The sequence below is a fragment of the Durotheca rogersii genome (assembly GCF_024521655.1).
Source record: "Durotheca rogersii strain YMJ 92031201 chromosome Unknown GGS23scaffold_21, whole genome shotgun sequence".
Classification (NCBI taxonomy): Eukaryota; Fungi; Ascomycota; class Sordariomycetes; order Xylariales; family Xylariaceae; genus Durotheca; species Durotheca rogersii.
The window spans coordinates 47,167-65,237 of record NW_026251252.1 but is presented as its reverse complement, the minus strand read 5'-3'; the positions used below and the strand labels follow the sequence as shown (position 1 = coordinate 65,237).

General features: G+C 58.3%; 2 protein-coding genes across 2 annotated transcripts; both read left to right on the top strand.

Moving 5' to 3' along the window:
• The first annotated feature begins 4,501 nt into the window (after positions 1-4,501).
• On the top strand, positions 4,502-7,162 carry GGS23DRAFT_209453 (kinase-like domain-containing protein). The gene is made up of 3 exons (XM_051511869.1): positions 4,502-4,609; positions 4,857-5,855; positions 5,917-7,162. Exons 2-3 carry the CDS (start codon positions 4,929-4,931, stop codon positions 7,012-7,014), a joined length of 2,025 nt encoding a protein of 674 aa, XP_051369482.1. The 5' UTR covers positions 4,502-4,609; positions 4,857-4,928; the 3' UTR covers positions 7,015-7,162.
• On the top strand, positions 7,163-8,090 carry GGS23DRAFT_209454 (uncharacterized protein). Its single transcript, XM_051511870.1, has one exon. The coding sequence runs from the start codon at positions 7,311-7,313 to the stop codon at positions 8,004-8,006; it is 696 nt and encodes a 231-aa protein (XP_051369481.1). The 5' UTR covers positions 7,163-7,310; the 3' UTR covers positions 8,007-8,090.
• Positions 8,091-18,071: the final 9,981 nt, after the last annotated feature.

Below are 18,071 nucleotides of genomic sequence, written 5' to 3'. Positions count from 1 at the left end.
CATCAGAAGAACTGAGGAACCGCGTTTACACAACCCCCATGTCCCGTGCTAGGTACCTCTACACCTATATTACGACGTATTATAAGTGCGTCGGTGAGATAGAAGATCTAGAGGGAGTTCGATGCACGTTGGCGCATGCACATGTGTAAGCAGTGCAGCGTGAGCAGAAACCAGGACCTGCAAGACAACAATGACAACGACAGCAGCATGTACGCTAGGTACCTAGTCCTAACGTCGACCGCAGATCTCTCTCATTATCAGAGGAGAAGATGCGAGCTCCGGACCGGTGATGCTAACGGTTTGATGTGCGACGGTCGGCTCTGATTCGCCTGCTCCCTCCCTCCCCGCTCTCTCACACCCTCTCATAACCAGCCAGCCCGGCAACGGCTCGCTCGCCAGGTCCACAGGTGCAACGGTCAGAGTCTCAACGGTTCCGGCGAGAGGAGGTCTAGGTATGGAGAAGGGGGATGAGGAGAAGGAGGAACAGGAAAAAAAAGGAGAGAGAGAAAGAGAGGAGGACGGGAGCCAAATAAGGATCGAGACTGAACTTAGCGGGAATTGCTGCACCAGCTGCATTAGCATGAGGCTGGCTAGAAGGCAGAGCACATAAGATCCGACGCCGTCATCCCACCGCATCGAGGTGTACACACATTCACTTGGGCGTAGATCAGTTGAAGGGGTTTGCCGGGTCGGCTGCCCGGGTGCGCGTATCTGGACAATACTAGAGCATCTGCTGTTGATACCTGCCATCTCGCTGACCGACATCATCGGTACCCGCGCACACGCATGTGAAGAAGACATACATACCACTACGTAGTATGGACGCGGTGGATTGGGAGGTAAGGTCAGGATGATAAAACGGGGTGTACTCATACGCACTGACGACGACAGCGGCGAGGATGGAGACGGACGTGCCTAGCGGTGCAGAGGAGAGAGAGAGTCGTCTAGACAGAGCCAGTGCTAGCTAGCCACCTACCTACCTCTAGCAGGCGGTGGAAGTTTATAGGGGGTCGTAGGCGCATTGATCGTATTACATTAGGTACTTAGGTACGTAGGCAACATAACACCTCCTCTATGAGTATATCCCTAATAATTCTGTCCGACCACGGCTTTCCTATCTGTATCTATCGATAGGTTAGTATTTAATTCTACGTGTAGGTATATAGATATATACCTGGATATTTCGACAACGTCGGAGGCGGTTTTACAGACCTATGGTGGCTTGTAGGTATCTGACAAGAGAGTCATGGCTTGTGTGCGAATTGAAACTCGTTTCAAGAGGGGGATAGTAGGAGAAGGAGGAGGAGGAGGTGGAGGTACCTGCACCACACTAATTCAGCGTGCGCTCTCGCATGGGCCGCCTCCCGGAAATACCTTAGGTACCTCCTCTTATGTAGGTACATGTGGTGGATGCATCTTGGCCACATCTGCACCTTGCCTATCCAGGTATACTGGATCTACCTGGCCTGAAAGTGCATGCCTGGTAGGTCAAGCCTAGCTTGCTAAAACAGCTAGATTAGGTACCTGGCATCAGACCTCTACCTTAGGTTAGGTACCTAAGAGGTAGGCAGATACCTAGGTACAAGGCTCGATGCCACCTATCCCTCAGGTGGATCCCTTGGGTACCTCCTCCACGGCTGCCTACGAGGGAGGTACATTAGATACCTAGGTACCTACCTCCTAGACAGGCACAGGCACTCAGGCATCGTGAACAAGGGCCATCTGCCTTCACAACAGGTAGGTAATACCCGATGGGCAGGATGTATGTACGCACGTACAGCTGGGGAGGAGGCCGTAGGTGAGGTACATCCCAGCTACTAGGAGGTACATCTGCCACGGGCTCACAATTGGCTGGCCGTTGCGGTCTGGCCTAACCCTGTCGTCTTCCCTTCTTTTCGCTAGCCCGCAAAGAGAGATACAAAGACACACACACACACAGAGAGAGAGAGAGAGAGAGAGAGCGGTCCTGTGGGCCGGTGGGGACCCATTTCGGCCTCTTATTTTCCTTTTCCTGGATGAAAACAAATCAACCAGCCCTTTTCGTGATCCTCCTCCCATTTGCCAGCAGCCAGCAGCCACTGTCGGTCAACAACCACACCCATATCCACCACCGCCGCCATCACCACGCACACCAACACACCCACACACACTCACGCACCACAACCGCTAGTTATACCATTATACCACTAAGCTGCCTCTCCACTACTTTCTTCCCACTTTGTACCTTTTCCCTCCCTTCTTTTTTTCTTCCTTCATTTTTTTTTAATTGCCCTCGTTATCCACGGCAGTCTCTGCCGTTCCCTTCTCCGCCTATCCATCTCTTCTCGGAATGCGGTAGCCGTGTCGCCTCGCTCAGCTCCTTAGCCGGACTGAGATTGGACGCGAGCCTCGAGTCCTTCCGAGGGGGAGAGACAACTTCGAAAATTGAAACCCCGTGCCCGCTTTCGCCTTCGTGTTTGGGCAGGGGGACCGACGAAGACCCGTCCCATCTGTCGCCCTCGGCTGCCCTGATCTCATCCGTTTTCGCCCTGCCACTCCGACCTACGCATACCCACCAGATACCTCCCTATGATTAGGGACCACAAGGCTCCTGCTGGCCCGAGACCAGCTGCGCAATCCCCGACTCGATCGTGCGTCCCTCCACTCATCCTTGCCTCCCCCGAACCGCTGTCTGGTCGTGAGAGGCCGTGCCGCTGCCTCCTCCCCGTCGGATCGCTGCTAACTCCACCTGTCTTCGCAGGACCAAGGAGAACCTCAACCCGAGAAGCCGGCCCAACAACGAACCAATGCTTCATGCCTCCTCCTCGAACAACCACTCGCTATTCTCCTTTGGTCGGAATGGGGCCCCGAGCGACCTAGGCGATAGCACCACGAGCTCCTTCGAATTCCTGCCCTCCGTCAGCTTCGATGATCTCCAGAGCAGTCTCGAATCCGCCTCTACCGAGTTCAAGCTCACCCAGTTTCCTCTGCCATCCGGCCACGGGAGCATCCTCGACGAGAAGCCCTCGGACATCATCATGTCTGGTCAGCTGCCCGGTATTACCCAGAATGGCGCCACCATCCGTGCGGTCGGTCAACCGAACGCCACCACGAGCGTGAGCGCGAGCGCGGGCACGGGCACCGCGACTAGACCAGGGAGGTCTGGCTCCATCCTGAGGAGGCCGAGCACGTCTTCGAATCGCCAGGTTAGCAACGGCTCTGTCGTGTCTGCCTCCTCCAACATCATCGACGCGCCGACCGCGCCTGCTGCGACGAGGACCCGCCGCCACCAGAGCCATTATCCCCCGGTTTCCAGCACCAACATTGGCAAGCCGCCGAGGAGGTCGATTGGCTCGGGTGTCATCGACGCCGACTACGGCAACCGGCCAGGACAGAAGCGACGGCCAAGCCTGATATCGAACGCCTCCGACAGGACCGCAACCGAGTCTATCCGGGCCTCGATGGAGATCATGGCAGGGGCGTCGAGCGAGAATGCAGGGGGCTTCGTGAGCTCCCGGGCCACCAAGGCTCGTTCGACACAGTCCGCACCTAGGACATCAGCAAACCTATCTAATACTATTAGCACCGGTGCCAGCACCAGCAATACCGTCGCCCCCGATCAGAACCGTGTTTCGACCGCGTTTCCCCGGTCGCCGAGGGCGAACAAGGGCTCTACGCCTAATTCGGCGAGGAGGATGTCTGTCATGCCTGGTACCCACGGCTCTCACGCCACCGGGCTCGGTGCCAGAACCATCTCGCCAACAGACGCGCAGCGGATGAAGCGTCTCTCGATACACCCGTCCCAAACGCAACCGCAGAATACAGAGCCCCCCACAGCGCCCGCAGATGCTCGCCCTCAGTCGCGGTCGCCCTCCATGATCCCTCGGAAAACATCGACACCGTCGTCTCTGAGAACGACCCCGGAGGTCACCACCCGGAAGTCTTATAGCTCGGGGTTGTCGGTCGGCTCGACAAACAGTCTAAACACCCACCGGACTTCGACCGGCTCGATACAGAGAGCAACGACACAGGCCGGCGCATCCTCGAGACTACCCGCCCCTAAAACTGTCGCTTTACACAATCCACCCCCCGGGGACGAAGACGAAGACGTGCCTCCCGTTCCGGCAATCCCGAAAGCCTACGAGTCGCCCAAAGATTCACCGGCGGAGTTATCATTCCTCGAAAAGCGAAAGTCGACTTATACGTTCGATTCAAGCAGCATCCACAGCAACTCGACGGGGACACCATCGGGCACGCCATCCCTTGAGCCGACGAAGAAGGACCAACGCAAGTCGACGGTCCGGAAGCACGCGCCGCGGAAGACCCTCGCGGGCACCGCATCCGATATCGAGCAGAAGCTTCACGGAAGCCAATCCAAGAGAAATCTACAGCCGCTACGGCTCCCGCCGCTCACTCTCGGCCCGTTAAGTATCCCTACTACGGTCAAGATCGAGGCCCTGCGGGACCACGGAGACGACGGAAAGTTGAGCCCGCCGCTGTCGCGGTCGATTGCGAAGACGCCTACTACGCCTATGACTGCTTCGAAGGGTTCGTTCTTCTCGCGGGTCCGTACCGATAGAGATGCCGAGAAGTCAATGCCTCGGAGCAGCAGCTCTATCCACCACGGCCGGTTGGAAAGCCCGGGCGGAGGAAACGCCACAAGCTCGTCCGAGTCACCGCTCGGCTCCCTATCCAGGAAGCAACCTCACAAAGCCAATATCTCTCCTTTCCTCTCCTCGTCCCTTCCGAAAAACCACGATATCCTGGGCATCCAGACGCCCAAGGCTAAGACCGCCGAAGATGTCCATCGTACCATCGCTGTCGACACGGCTATCGAAGCGAGGCCTCATCAGAAACCATCCGGCCCACGCGCGCAGAAACCGACGAAGTCGTCTCACAAATCTCCCACGCCCCGGGCCAGCCCCGAGGAGCCCCCGACGCCGTCTTCGATGAGCAACCTGAGAAGGAAGCTCAGCCTATCTTGGAAGCGAAGCGCCTCGAAGAGCAGCCACCACGCGCCTGCCGCGTCGTTTGATAAGGCTGCTGAGAAACACACGCGGCAAGACGGCATGCCGCCCCCCCGGATACCGATCTCGGCATCCACGAATCTGAATGCGACGAAGGCGTCCAGCCCGAGCCACAGCACTAAACCTGTAGGGACATATCTCGAGTCGAGGCGCAGGAAGAGCTCCGCGTCTAGCTTGACGACCATGTTCGCGGACAAGAGCCGCGTTGATGCCTGGACGAGCTCAAAGAAGGAGATTGGCAACAACTCGATGGTCGAAACTTCTTCGCAACCCCCCCGAACCTCGTCCATGCAAAAGATCCTGCGCCCGCGGCCGTCGACTGCCTCGATTAAGCGTCAGGACTCGTTCACCGCCGAGTTCGACAAGGATGATGTGGTGGCTGAGGACGAGATGAAGAGACTAGCCATGAGGAGGAAGGAAACTGAGATGGCGGCCCGGACATTGGATGCTCTCCGTAAGAGGGCTACGCCTAAGGAGCGCGTCGGACCCCACGAGGCCATCCGGATAGCGATCCTGAATATCTACGAAAAGGGCGAGATTGTTGATTACAACGACGTCTACTTCTGCGGAACACAGAACGCACACAAGGTCGTGGGCGACCTAAGCTCGAGCCTGCCAAACTTTGGATACGACGACGAGCGCGGCGACTACTCGATCATCCCCGGCGACCATCTCGCGTACCGCTACGAGATCGTCGACGTGCTCGGAAAAGGCAGCTTCGGCCAGGTGGTGAGGTGTATCGATCACAAGACCGGCGTGCTTGTCGCCGTCAAAATCATCCGAAACAAGAAGAGATTCCACCAGCAGGCCCTTGTCGAAGTCAACATTTTGCAAAAGCTTCGCGAATGGGTAAGTCTACGATCGTCACTTTTCGCTCCCGGAGATTTGGCTAACGGAGAAATTCCCCCAGGACCCCCATAACAGGCACAGCATGGTCAACTTCACTCACAGCTTCTATTTCCGAGGGCACCTCTGCATCTCGACGGAGCTGCTCGACATGAACCTCTACGAATTCATCAAATCCAACGCGTTCCGCGGGTTCTCGATCAAGCTCATCAGACGATTCACTAAGCAGATGCTTAGCTCTCTCACCGTGCTGAAACAGCACAAGGTGATTCATTGCGATCTAAAACCAGAAAACATCCTCCTGCGGCATCCCATGCACTCGGAGATCAAGGTGATCGATTTCGGCTCGAGCTGTTTCGAAAACGAGAAGGTGTATACTTACATCCAGTCGCGCTTCTACCGGTCTCCCGAGGTCATTTTGGGAATGACCTACGGGCTACCGATCGACATGTGGAGTTTGGGTTGCATTCTTGCTGAATTGTACACAGGCGTTCCTATATTCCCCGGAGAGAACGAGCAGGAGCAGCTAGCTTGTATCATGGAGGTGTTCGGGCCACCCGAGAAGCATCTTATCGAGAAGAGCACGAGGAAGAAGATCTTCTTCGATTCCCTGGGCAAGCCGCGCTTGTCGGTGTCGTCCAAGGGTAGGAGACGACGACCGTCCTCCAAGACGCTCCAGCAGGCGCTCAAATGCGACGACGAGCCATTCCTCGATTTCATCGCCCGCTGCCTGCGATGGGATCCGGACCGCCGCCTCAAGCCGGAGGAGGCAATCCGTCACGAGTTCATCACGGGCCAGAAAACCTCGGTCCCCGTGGCTAGGCCGCGCGAGTCTTCGCCGGTCAAGCGTCACAATACCATCTCGACGCCGCGACCGCTACCCGACCCGCCGGGGGCGAGCAAGGCTGGCCCGAGCCTGCGCCCTCGGGACACGACCACCAGCAGTCCTCTCAAGCCGGCCCCCGGGTCGAGACGGACCTCGGCCTTCACCAGCACCACGGCCACCACGGGCGCAAAAAGGACCAGCGGGGGCACGAACGCAACAGTGCCGTCGGCGGCGGTAGGAAACAGCAACCTTCCCCGCGTCGCCGGCCGAACGGCTAGCGGCCGACAGGATCTGGCGTCGGTGGGAGCTAACGTTGCTATGAGTCGACGAGCCTGAACGAATTGAAGCATCCCTGGCGGCGTATGGTACGACGGGTTTTAGGGAAAAGGGGAGAGGAGGAGGGAGGGACTTACTACTATTAGCATTGAGTCATTTAAGCATGTGTTACGAGATCCATTGGGCATTCATTTCCATTTTCCGGTCGCATAACCCAGCGCGGGCAAGCTGAACTGTGGGTTTTATAGATTTGATTCCGGAAGTCGGTGCGATATCTGCGGGAGGAGGAAGGGGAGCGTAGGGGAGGGAGGGGGAGGACTGCGCAACCTGGACAGCGGGTGTCGTCGATCCTATCTATGTCATCCCTTGCCGACCCCTGTCCCTTGTTCGTCCGCTCTCTCCCTCTTATCTCGATCTGCCTCTTGGCATCGTCCCCCGTTATATACAACAACATCCACGCTGTAGGAGGCTCAGCCGGCTCTCGACAACCTACCTATACGCATAATGACGATCACACGCACCGCACCGCACCGCACCGCACCGCACCGCACGCATACCATCCACACATACTCTACACACATACATCCATACACATAAAACCGGCCATGTTCTCTCAGAGTCCGAGGGGAGGGGGGTCCTGTTCCCGACATGGTATCCGTTCGGCGGGGGGGGGAAAGGTCGTCTTTGTCATCGTCGTCGGCGGCGTTATCAACCTCTCCCGGGAGGCACTATCTGTTTCTTCGGGTGTATGTACTATACTATTTTATAATGACGAGGTGGGGGAGAGGGGCACACTCCCTCGGAGAGAGAGAGAGCCTCCCCGCGCAGAATTGAGGACGATGACCCTCGCGAAGTCTTTTCTCTTTTTTTTTTGGAAATTGTCCTGCTGCTCTACGAGAGCGTCCCTTCCGCTCCCTTCTCCGACCGGGGCCTGGCGGGTTGTCCTGTTCCGTATACGGAATGGATCTGCCTCCCCTTCCCCTCAGGGCCGTCTGCCGTCCCTTGTCGACGCCTCGTGTCCTTTTCTCCTCCTTCTGCCTTATTGCCGGTGAGGAGGTGCACAGGTCACTAGAGGGAGGAGGGGGGGGGGGGCGGCAGACGGTGTCGGGATAGCGGGGCTGTGCGGGAGAGCGAGACAAGGACAGCGCGGGGGGGGAGCGGAGAAGGGAGAAGGGAAAGAAAGAAAGACCGGCCGAGGTTTTGCAGGCGAGGGACGACGGAACGGACCGAGAGGGGAAGGACAAGCGCGCAGCGGGCGCAAGTCGGCGCGAAGACGGGCGCGGGGGAGCACTGCGTACCGACCGATGCGGACACCCGCGCCTGCTCTCGCCCCGGTCTGGTCTCTCTAGCCCAGTCCGGCGCAGCGCGGTCTCGCGCACGCAGTGCACGGGGCGGTCGTAGATAGGTGGGAGACGTCTGCACAGACAGGCGGCGAGGACGGCTGTCTTTCCCGTCCTCGGCCCTCTACGCGTCCGTACACCCCGACCGTCCTCGGGCTTAGGCAAGCGCCATGAGCCGGGGCGGGCCGCGAGGCGTGTGCTGCTGCTGCTGCGGAAAAGGGGGGGGGGGGGCAGACGGCGGGATGCGCGGCAGGCGGGCAGGCAGGCAGGCGAGCGTGTAGAGGGCCGGCCGGGCGTAGAGCGGGTGGCGGGTGGCGGGTGCGTGGAGGTGGTCGGGGGGTAAGAGAGGGAGCGGTGGATGGTAGATAGGACTCGCGGGGGGGGGGAGCGTGAGGAGGCTAGATGGGGGAGAGAGGAAGAGAGAGGGGGGGGAGAGGGAGAGAGAGGAGAGGAGAGGGAGGGAGGTCAGGCTCTACCTCCGTGCGCCTTGCTCGTCGCAGGTATAATCCGCTTTATACAGTGTGTATGCACACACGCGCCCGTAACGCACGCGATTCTCGCTATCACCTGGTTTGATCTCGATCTACATGTGCAGACAGCGCCGTGCTCTTCCCCCCCTTTTCTCGGACACAGGCTGTTGCTGGCTGTTTGGCATGGCCTCGCTGTTCTTCTCTTCTATCCTGGCCCACTCCCCTTTCTGCCGCTCTCCGCTTATCTCCGGTACCGCCATCTCCTCCCTCCTCCGGTTATCTTCACCCATCCCCATTGCCGCCTCGTTGCCCTCGTTTGCCCGCTCACTCACGTACGTGTAGACCTCTTCGCCCGGAACTTCACCCCCAAGACCACCCCCTTTCGCCTTGCCGCCATAGTCTGCCTGGCCACGGGGGCTCCGGCTAGCTGCTGTATCGCGCAGCGAACGCCTGCCCCCCCGAGTGCGATAGTGGCAGTGTGGGCTGGCTTGAGTAGGGGGGTATGTACAACGGAGCCGGGCGAGCCACGACACGGCAAGAGGTCGCGTGTGCAACAGAAGAAGAGAGAGAGAGTATCAAGATAGCGTGGATGTAGGCGCGCGATGCTGCGTAACATGCAGCCCTATCCAGTGGAATCTATGCACGCGACACGACGTATGCGGATACCTACACAGCGTCGCCGTGCATACGCATAGCATAGCATGCCCCCGCCCCCCCCCCCCCCCGCGGCCAGCGAGCTACGCGATGCCGACGGACGTCCACGCCGACCGACCGACACGCGCGTTCCAGCGACGGGGACGACCGAGCGGGAAAGGGGAGAAAAGGGGGGGGGCCGGGCAGGGCAGACAGGTCGGTGGACAGGCAGACCCGTCGCCGCAGCAACACATACCTACCCACGCCCTGCCTGGACACCGGGACGTACGCTCTCCCGCATCGCCTCACCACGCCCCAAAAAGGGGGGGATGTTCCAAGCCGCGGCCGCGAGTTCGCCAAAGACGGCACCTCGCGCCGCGAGCGGTCGGTCGGCGCATCGGGGCAGACGCGCTCACGTGAGCGCGCGGGCGATGCGCAGCGAGCTGCCGAGGGCTGGTTACACGTCAGAGAGCGAGGGGGGGGGGGGGGGCGGGGGGAAGAAGAAGGGGAAAAAAAAAAAACAGGTATAGGGTGCGACGTAGCGGCATAGGCGCACACGCGCGAGGCGAGACGTGGCGCGAGGAGGCGAGCGGTCGGGCCGGCCGGCGCAGTCTGCATTTCTCTCTCTCTCTCTGTCATTGTGAGCGTGTGTGTGGAGCCGTCTACGTAGAGGGGGGGGACAATTCCCAGGGGGGAGAGCGAGGCCGACAGGCCGGCCGCGGAGCGGCCCGTGAAGGTGCGAAATAGGCCGCCCAGGGCAGCGCAGGCGATTCCGGGTCCGGATGGAGGCCGCGGACGCCTCGGCGAGAAGGGAGGGAGGGAGAGAGGCGTGAGCGTCGGAGAAGCCGGTGGTAGGTTGGGTAGGGTGGGCGGGGTAGAGGGAGAGCGAGAGGAGAGGAGGGGGTGTATAGAATGGAGGTTGTGGAAAGGAGAGGTCTGGGATAGGGAGGGAGGTAGTAGGGGTTAATGCGATGGATGGGATGTTACCCCGGTTACGTCCGGCGTGCTGCCGCGATATACACATGCGTAGGTGACTGCATTCTCGGTATCTATAGGTGCATATACCCAATATGTATATATACATATGTATATACCTATACGTCCTATGCTACCTACCGAGGTGCATCTGACTGCATAGGCGTATAATATGCAGACACCCGAGAAGGCGTATCTCTATCGCCCTTCTTCTTCTTCCGAGCTTCCCTACCCCAACCTACCCTGACCCAACTACCTACTCCCTCCCTCCCTCCTAATCCGAGGCACCTCGCAACGATAGGTAGCACCTCTCCCCTCTGTCATGTCAGCGCCAGCAGCAGGCGAGAGGGTTAACCATCCGCCCGGCGAAGTCCAGCGCGAGTCATCCCGTCTGCCGTGCCACGACACCACCGCGCGTCGCCCCCAATGGCGTCGTAGCGGGCTCCCACCACCCTCGGTCTCTTATTTTTCTTCTTCTTCTTCTCCCCTCCCCCCTTTTCCCCTCGCCTCACCTCCCCCTCCCCCTTACCTCCGCCGCCTTACTGTACCTTACCTTACCTTACCTTGCCGATACAGGTAGATTCTATTTTACCCGGAATACCTGCCCTCCAGTCTCCCCCCCCTGAACCCGTGCTACCTCATACCTGCATCGTCGTCTTACTCCCTTCTTCCCCCCCCCCCCCGGTCTCGCTTCTTTTTTCTGCTTCTTACCCTTCAGCCCTACGCCCACGCATCTGTCGTGCCTACTCGTAACCCTCCTTGTCCTCCCCCCTTCCCCCCAATCTCTCTGTTTGTCTGTGTCTGTGCCTCTCTCACTCCTCCTCTCCGTCTCCCTCTCACTCCTCCGCCTACGCCCCCAACTATCTCCCCTTCTTCTCCCCCGTCCTACCTCGGCCTCGGCCTCGCGTCCGTTTCAGTCAGCCCGCGACGGCATCTTTCGGCGCACAGCCATAGCGAACCTGGTCGCGCCTGGTTATTTGCGCGGATACGTATAAATAGCATGTGCTCGTAGAATGCCCGCATGCGTTAGAAAATTCCGCCTCGGTTCGTCGTCTATACAGAGCTGTATGTTTGGTGGCGAACCGGCCCCAGCCCTGCTTGACTTACATATATCACACCCCGAGGCGAAGGCGAGTCCGAGTTGGTGTTACCGTTGCCACCTTGTACTCTGCCCCGTACTTGTCATATCCGTATGTGTTTGGTAGATCTTATCTCGATCACTCCCAGGTCTCAGCCCTAGGCTTATTTTTCCCGCGCTGCTTGTTCTCGATGGAGTTCCCCATCACTCCATCTCACACCCCCCTTTTCGGAGAATGAAAAATACATGAATATAAAAGAAATATATACTTTTAACCCCCCTCTCCCAGTTCAGCCTTACGGATATGGGATGATGGACGTGTCTCGGTGCTACCTGGTCATAGATTAGGCAGGTTTCACTGCGCACTCACGCGCATATACGCTTGCGCTGCATACCTCCGTGCTTCTTCGTCCGTGCTCGCTTCACTCTTCCTCCTCTCTTCTTCGGCCTCGTTCATCTCTCCACCCCTTCCTCGCCCCGCGCCGCTTCAGTAGCCGAATGCCCGTCATCTATTACCGGCCCACTCGCCGATGATGTGCCGGCTTACGTGAATATACGCGGCTTCTGTGCCTGTCTACGCTCGGAAAATTCTCTCCGCATATCGCGTTGCGAGCGCTCGGGATGCGTGGCGGTGCGAGCCCGTAGAACGACGGACGATCCGGGACCGGGACGTCATTTCTCCACCGGCCTTTCTCGTGTCGGCCAGCGCCTGCCACTTAGCAACTGCGCTGACGACTGAGCAGGAAGCAAAGCCCGAGATACCACAAGACGGGCGTATCTGACCGGCCGACCTCATCGCCTAGGCGGCGTCGCGTGTAAGGACTCGGATGCGGCCAGGTCACAATCTTCTTTTGTCGGGTGGATGCACCATCTCGGGCCGTGGATAGCGACGTGAGCGAGGCGAGCGATGCGACTGGCGTTACGCATGTACGAGATCCCTCTGGCTACGTCTAGCCCCTCCTTAAGAGTAGTCTTCGCGTTTTGGGAAGAAAAAAAAAAGCTGCGACGACGTGGTGTCGCTCCCACCCAGCCTACTATGTCCAACAGACAGCCACCGATGATGGCTCCCACCAAGAATCCCGGGTGGCCCTCGTTTCTGGTTACCCATTTTAGCAGGGGCGGATGAAGGGGAGGGGAAGACGAGGGAACTCATAAACCCGATTGGGGAGGGGGCCAGAACGCTGCCTTAGCCGTCTGCGCGCCGTCTGCTTCTGACAACACGCCGTATCTTGCACTCCCGCTACGCTTCAGCCGGGCATTGGCAAATAATACCCGGCCGACATCTTCCCTCCGGCAACCTTCACTTAAGAGCTCTGCCCTCTCTCGACGCCGATAACTCCGTCGCTGGGTACCTTCGGGCACTGGTATACGCGCCTCGACCGGACGTTGACCCGTTATCTATCCCTACCTGTCAGTATTGCACAACAACCCTCCATACGTCTACGGGCGCGAGGTGCCATCCTTCTCATATTGCAACTATCACGTAGCGTATTAACGCAGGTGTCCGCTCCCTGCGAGGTAGTGGAGCACGAGAGACGCATGTAACACACCGACAAGACAGCCCGCTCCCGTATTGGTTCGGGCGTCGGTATAAAGTCCGTAGCCACGACCATTACGATGGAGGCGAGTGGGAAAAAAAAGCTGTTCGTCCGTCCGTCTCGAGAACCCGTCGAGCTCGGTGTGCGTGAGGCTGACACTCAAACCGCTCAATTACCAAGTTGCCACCAGGCCGTAAAGAATTCGCCGTTTTATCTGCTATACTGCTGCATCTTTATAGTCAGTTGGGGCGGGGGGGGAGGGGGCGCGAAAAGACCTTATTCAATACCTCCGGCACAGCTCTACCTAGGTTGGGATCCTAAGGCTTCCTCCCCCCCCAAATAGTTGCCTTGGGTTCACGTTTCATCTTAAGAGGAAGAATAGGGTGACCGACTCCATAGGCCGGAGCCGACCACCTCATGCTCGGAGGACTTTAATCTGGCAACATCCCCCCCCCCCCCCCCCCGCTCCCCCAACCCCCTGGCCTCGGCGAAGGCACCTGCGATGTCGTGCGTGGATGGATTCTCTATTACGCTCAGCCCCCTGGCCAATGCGCACATAACGTGCTATTTGATCATGTGGAATCGGCGCGTGTGGTCTGGAAAGTTCTAGGCATAGGTTGCTAAGCCGACATACACAGCTCCGAGCTGGCATGTCGTGTGTTGAGGGCGGGTGGGTTTGTGAACGACAACTAGTAATCAGGTCGTAATATGCAAACTGTTGCTGACCTGAGGCACGGCGAGATCCGCCACGCCGAGGACCCGCACCGACATTCACGGGCCGTGACGAGACTAGACGTGGCCCTAACCCCCCCCCTCCCCGGAACGGAGTATGCCTATCAATCATTAGAAGGGTTACCTCCCCCGCCAGCCCCGAATAGATCGGCTGGTTTCATTTCACGGCTGGCATGCGCCGTGTAAGCGATCGGACACATCTCGTAGAAATACCTGTGTGGGTGGCACGGACAAGGAGATTCTCGTCTAAGCTCGTTGGCTGATACAAGCTCGTTGGCGATTTGATCTTGCAGGCTAGGCTTAGGAATCGGTTTCGTGAAAAGAAACAAGCTTGATGCGGTAAAGTCGTTGAGCCGCCAAACCCCGGACCGGCTGATGAATCCCTGGAACCTAAACTAGAGCTTCGTGAGATTTCCGCTGGGTGGGGTTAGAGCTGACGGTGAGAAACGCCGAGCAAATTGGGCTCTGGTGGTCTAAGCAACTCGGGTGTCGACGACGACGACGACAACATCGGTGGCTAAACCTCGCACGTAGAACCTCATAGAACCTCAGTTATAGGATAGGGATATTCGATACGACAATAAAGCGAACCGGGGTGCCGAGTCGGTGTTGTATCGTAGTATGGAGTTAGTCGGAATCGTTGAGGCTGACGCTAGCTATGACCTTGTTAATGATCGAGCAAAGCCCCGGACGGAGCTCGCAGGAATGCTGATCTAACTAGATGCGGACGTATCCTTCAAAAGTACGGGCAAAGCACCGACCGACTCTTCCCAGCGGTTTTCTGGCCCCGACGACTGTTCCGGCAGTCGGTTTTGCTCGAGATGAGATATCTGGTGTCCCCAGCCCCGACAATAATAGAGGGTTTCACAATGGCTTCCCCCGCCCTCGAGGAAGAAGTGCACGGCGACGATTCCTGGCTAGCTACTGCTGACGAGGCGTAGGTACGTAACCGCAATCCCGCTGGGAGAAGCAAGCGATGATGTGGGCGAGTCTCGATCTGTTTAGAAGAAACGCCCGGCATGCGCATCGCCGTCTGATCGTTGGGGTGCTTCTGACAATGCTCCGGGAGTAAGGGTCAGAGGAGAATGGGGGCTTCCCCGAAAAGTGCCGCTTCTGTAAGTAATCTGATGATTGTTTTATGACTCCGCCGGCGATGCCGGCGAACCGGTGGAGCGATGGTGAAAAATAGCCGGGTTCGTTCTATCGAGAAGCAAGAACTGACAGTCATAACGGGGAATTATCCGCAAGGGCGCGGCTTCAATCCCAGTCGAGAGGCCGTCACTTGATTCCTCAGGTCCCTACTATGAGAGGCCCGCTATGGTAATCGGGGGCCGTGTTCGACCTATCAGACAGCCACCTCTGAGGCGCAGTCGTGGAAATCGGAGTCATACGATGCCACACTTCGAGAGAACTCACCACGGCGCGAGTCAACCCTCTACGTCGTCGGTAGGCCGTTGCATGGGTGATAAGTTTAGGAGAATAGAACCTCTACTCGATGGGACACGGAGAAGAGGCGATTGGACGGCTTGCGAAATTCGACTCCAAGCATCGCTTAGCCTCCCCCCCCCCCTCCCCAGAATCCCGGGGCACACATTGTATAGCACCGCAGCGATCTACCCAGGGTAAAAAGAAATCCACAATAGAAACACTAGCGACTCGCGCTACCGCTGCCTGCAAACTCGGAGGACCCACGGACAAGGCGGACTCTCCTGACGCGGAGAATCAGGAACGGGGGGGCAAAACTGCTACGATAAGCTCAGAAAGCTCGCCCCCGAATCTCGAAGCGGTCGGCTGGGCAGACAATACCTAGGTACCACCGATAGATGGCTGACGGGTGGTGTGGTGAAGTGGGTGGCGGCCTGATCTGAGACAGATGACAGCGATCGGACAGGCGCCCCCCGTTGAGATCTCGTTAGGTTGCAAATGAGCGAGCGGATTCGGGTATGTGTCCTGTGCGCCGTGGTTTTGTCTCCTCTGCTGCTATCGCCATCGACAAGCCCGGCAACAAAGATAGTAACAATAAGAGTCACGCCGAGAGAACCTTCTGCTGCAGACCCTCTTGTGGAATGCCTTGCGCCTCAGAGGAATCGGCTCGTAGGGCGATGCCAAGCTTGTGGCTAATACATACAGGTGGAGGAAGCCAGCGAGCAAGGGCATCGGTGAAAGATAGAGGATACGAGAGATTTGTAGGCAGGCATGTAAGTACGCCCGCCTTCTTTAGCATCCCGTTGTTACCTTACTAAGCCACTAACTCGGTCTAGCAACCGATAGTTCCGATGCTCGATAGTGTTCAGCGAGGCGCGGCAGGAGAAAAAAAAAGAGGGATCGCCTAGACCGTTGCCTGTACGGGTCATCGGTCAGGCGTACGAAGGTGTGCAGCGAGGCGCCGGACACGGCGCGCAAAAGAGGCACAATGTAGAGGGAGGACGAGATGGGACATCCCCTAGAGGAGTAAATATTGCGCGGCCGTTGACCGAGGTGAGCGCTTGGTTGCTGAGGCTGCCGACCCGGTCCTGGAGCTGAGAGGTCCTGCATACACTGGACGAGCTACGCAGGTTGCATTACTTAGGTAACGTGGCGAGTGGTGATCGATGCGTCAGGTTGGCCTGCCCCCGGGAGGAGGCGTGACCCGGCCGGGGTGGGAAGCGAAGGGCGGGCCTCCAGGCAGGGGAGGGTGGGACTCGGTGTCGACCCAAGACAGCGGAAGAGGTTGCAGCCACGTCGATCAGGACCTCGGGAGGTATCGAGATTCGAGAAGGCGGGCCTGGGCAGTGGTGGTTTCAGGGCGAGCAGGACAGAGGAGCAGGACAGACGCGAGCGCCGGTGCTAGCAGGCCCGGTATCTAGACGGGGTTAAGCTGTCAGGTGGAACGGCAGCATGCGAGATGCAGACGGCTTCGAAGACCTACAGGAGACGAGGTACGCAATTGAACGAATGGGGCGAGTGGGCGGTGGGCGGAGGTTGTGAGAGAGAGCGAGAGAGAGAGAGAGAGGGATGGGAGTTGAAAAGGGTCAGGGACCGGGGAGGTTCCACGATGGGGCGACGTGCTCAGATTAGGTGCCTTTTAGGCACGCACCCAGGGTTCAGGTGTGCGGCTAAGGACTTAGCTCCCAAAGGTACCTAACGTGAGTACCTAGCGTAGGTGCTATAGGGCAATGGGCAGTGCCCGACTCCGGCGCGTGGAGCGCTGCGAGAGGGTACCTAGAGGTCCACCGTCTTAGCTAGGTCAGACATGTACCCGCTTTACGAAGAAGGGCTAAGGAGGAGGTAACCGTCGCGGTGCCGCTGGCTGCCATTGGACCGCGTTACGAACCACCGCGAAACTCGGGCGGTGATTGGGTTGCCTATCGATAGCCAGATGCTTGAATGAAATTAGGAACCGACTACGGTACCTATTGCGCGCATACCTTAGATTAGGTACACGTACCTGGATTCGCGGCGACCTCGACTTCCATCGTGTCCTCTCGAACACGAACACCTCCCTCCTAACCACCTGGCCTTGGGCACGTTGTCTGCTACCGAACTAACGCTGTTACAAGTAAAAATGGGCACACTTTTCCCGCCAATTTCTTACCGACCGTCAACCGGAAGCCTGCCATCATCCATGTATTCAGCTACGCATGTGGTGCTTTGTAGGGATGCGTCGTAAACTGTTAGGTGGTTAGGTGGGCGTCGAACCCGGCCGAGATTGTACGCCCGCCAGACGGACGCCCTCCGGCAGAGCCACCCCGATTCGCAGGACCGCAGACCGAACTCGCATACACATTCGTCTCATACCTACGAGTTTAAGGTAGGGTGGCCCGGAAGGCGGGGCAGGAGAAGGGTCCGGGAGCAAGAGGCAAATCGTTCCTACGAGCGCGAAGGCGTATCTACCTCTCCGAAAGGTAGACCGTACCTAGATGATGCTACCCGTTCCCGGGAGCCTACCAATGTCTGGGTGTGCATATCGTCTCCAGGGCCCCGGGTAGAGGAATTCCGTCATCATCCCAGCGAGCTCATTATTATTAACCTTAGACCCCTATGGCCGATTAAGATCGTCTAAGATGGGAAGCCGAGGGAGATTTTACCCTGCCGAATCTGGCCCATCCGCCCCTTTGAACATACCAGGGGGGGGGGGGTGGTACCTATGTCTTGTGCGCCGGTCCGCACCTAACCAGCCACATCTTCGAGCATGGATTACCCGAATCAAGCCCGTACGACAGCCAATCGTGACGCGACCTCCTAGAAACAGAGAGACAGGTGCCTGTGTACATATGCGGGTAGACATGTGCGGGTAGATCAGTAGGTCCCTTACCTTGGGTGCCGAGGTAGACAGGTGGTGGTGTCGCTTTCGATGGTAGGTAGGGAGGTA

Excerpts from the sequence above, each read along its gene's own strand:
- GGS23DRAFT_209454 (XM_051511870.1), top strand. The coding sequence starts at position 7,311 with ATGTCATCCCTTGCCGACCCCTGTCCCTTGTTCGTCCGCTCTCTCCCT.
- GGS23DRAFT_209453 (XM_051511869.1), top strand. The coding sequence starts at position 4,929 with ATGAGCAACCTGAGAAGGAAGCTCAGCCTATCTTGGAAGCGAAGCGCC. Across the intron at positions 5,856-5,916 it reads TGCAAAAGCTTCGCGAATGG|GACCCCCATAACAGGCACAG; the intron begins GTAAGTCTACGA and ends AAATTCCCCCAG.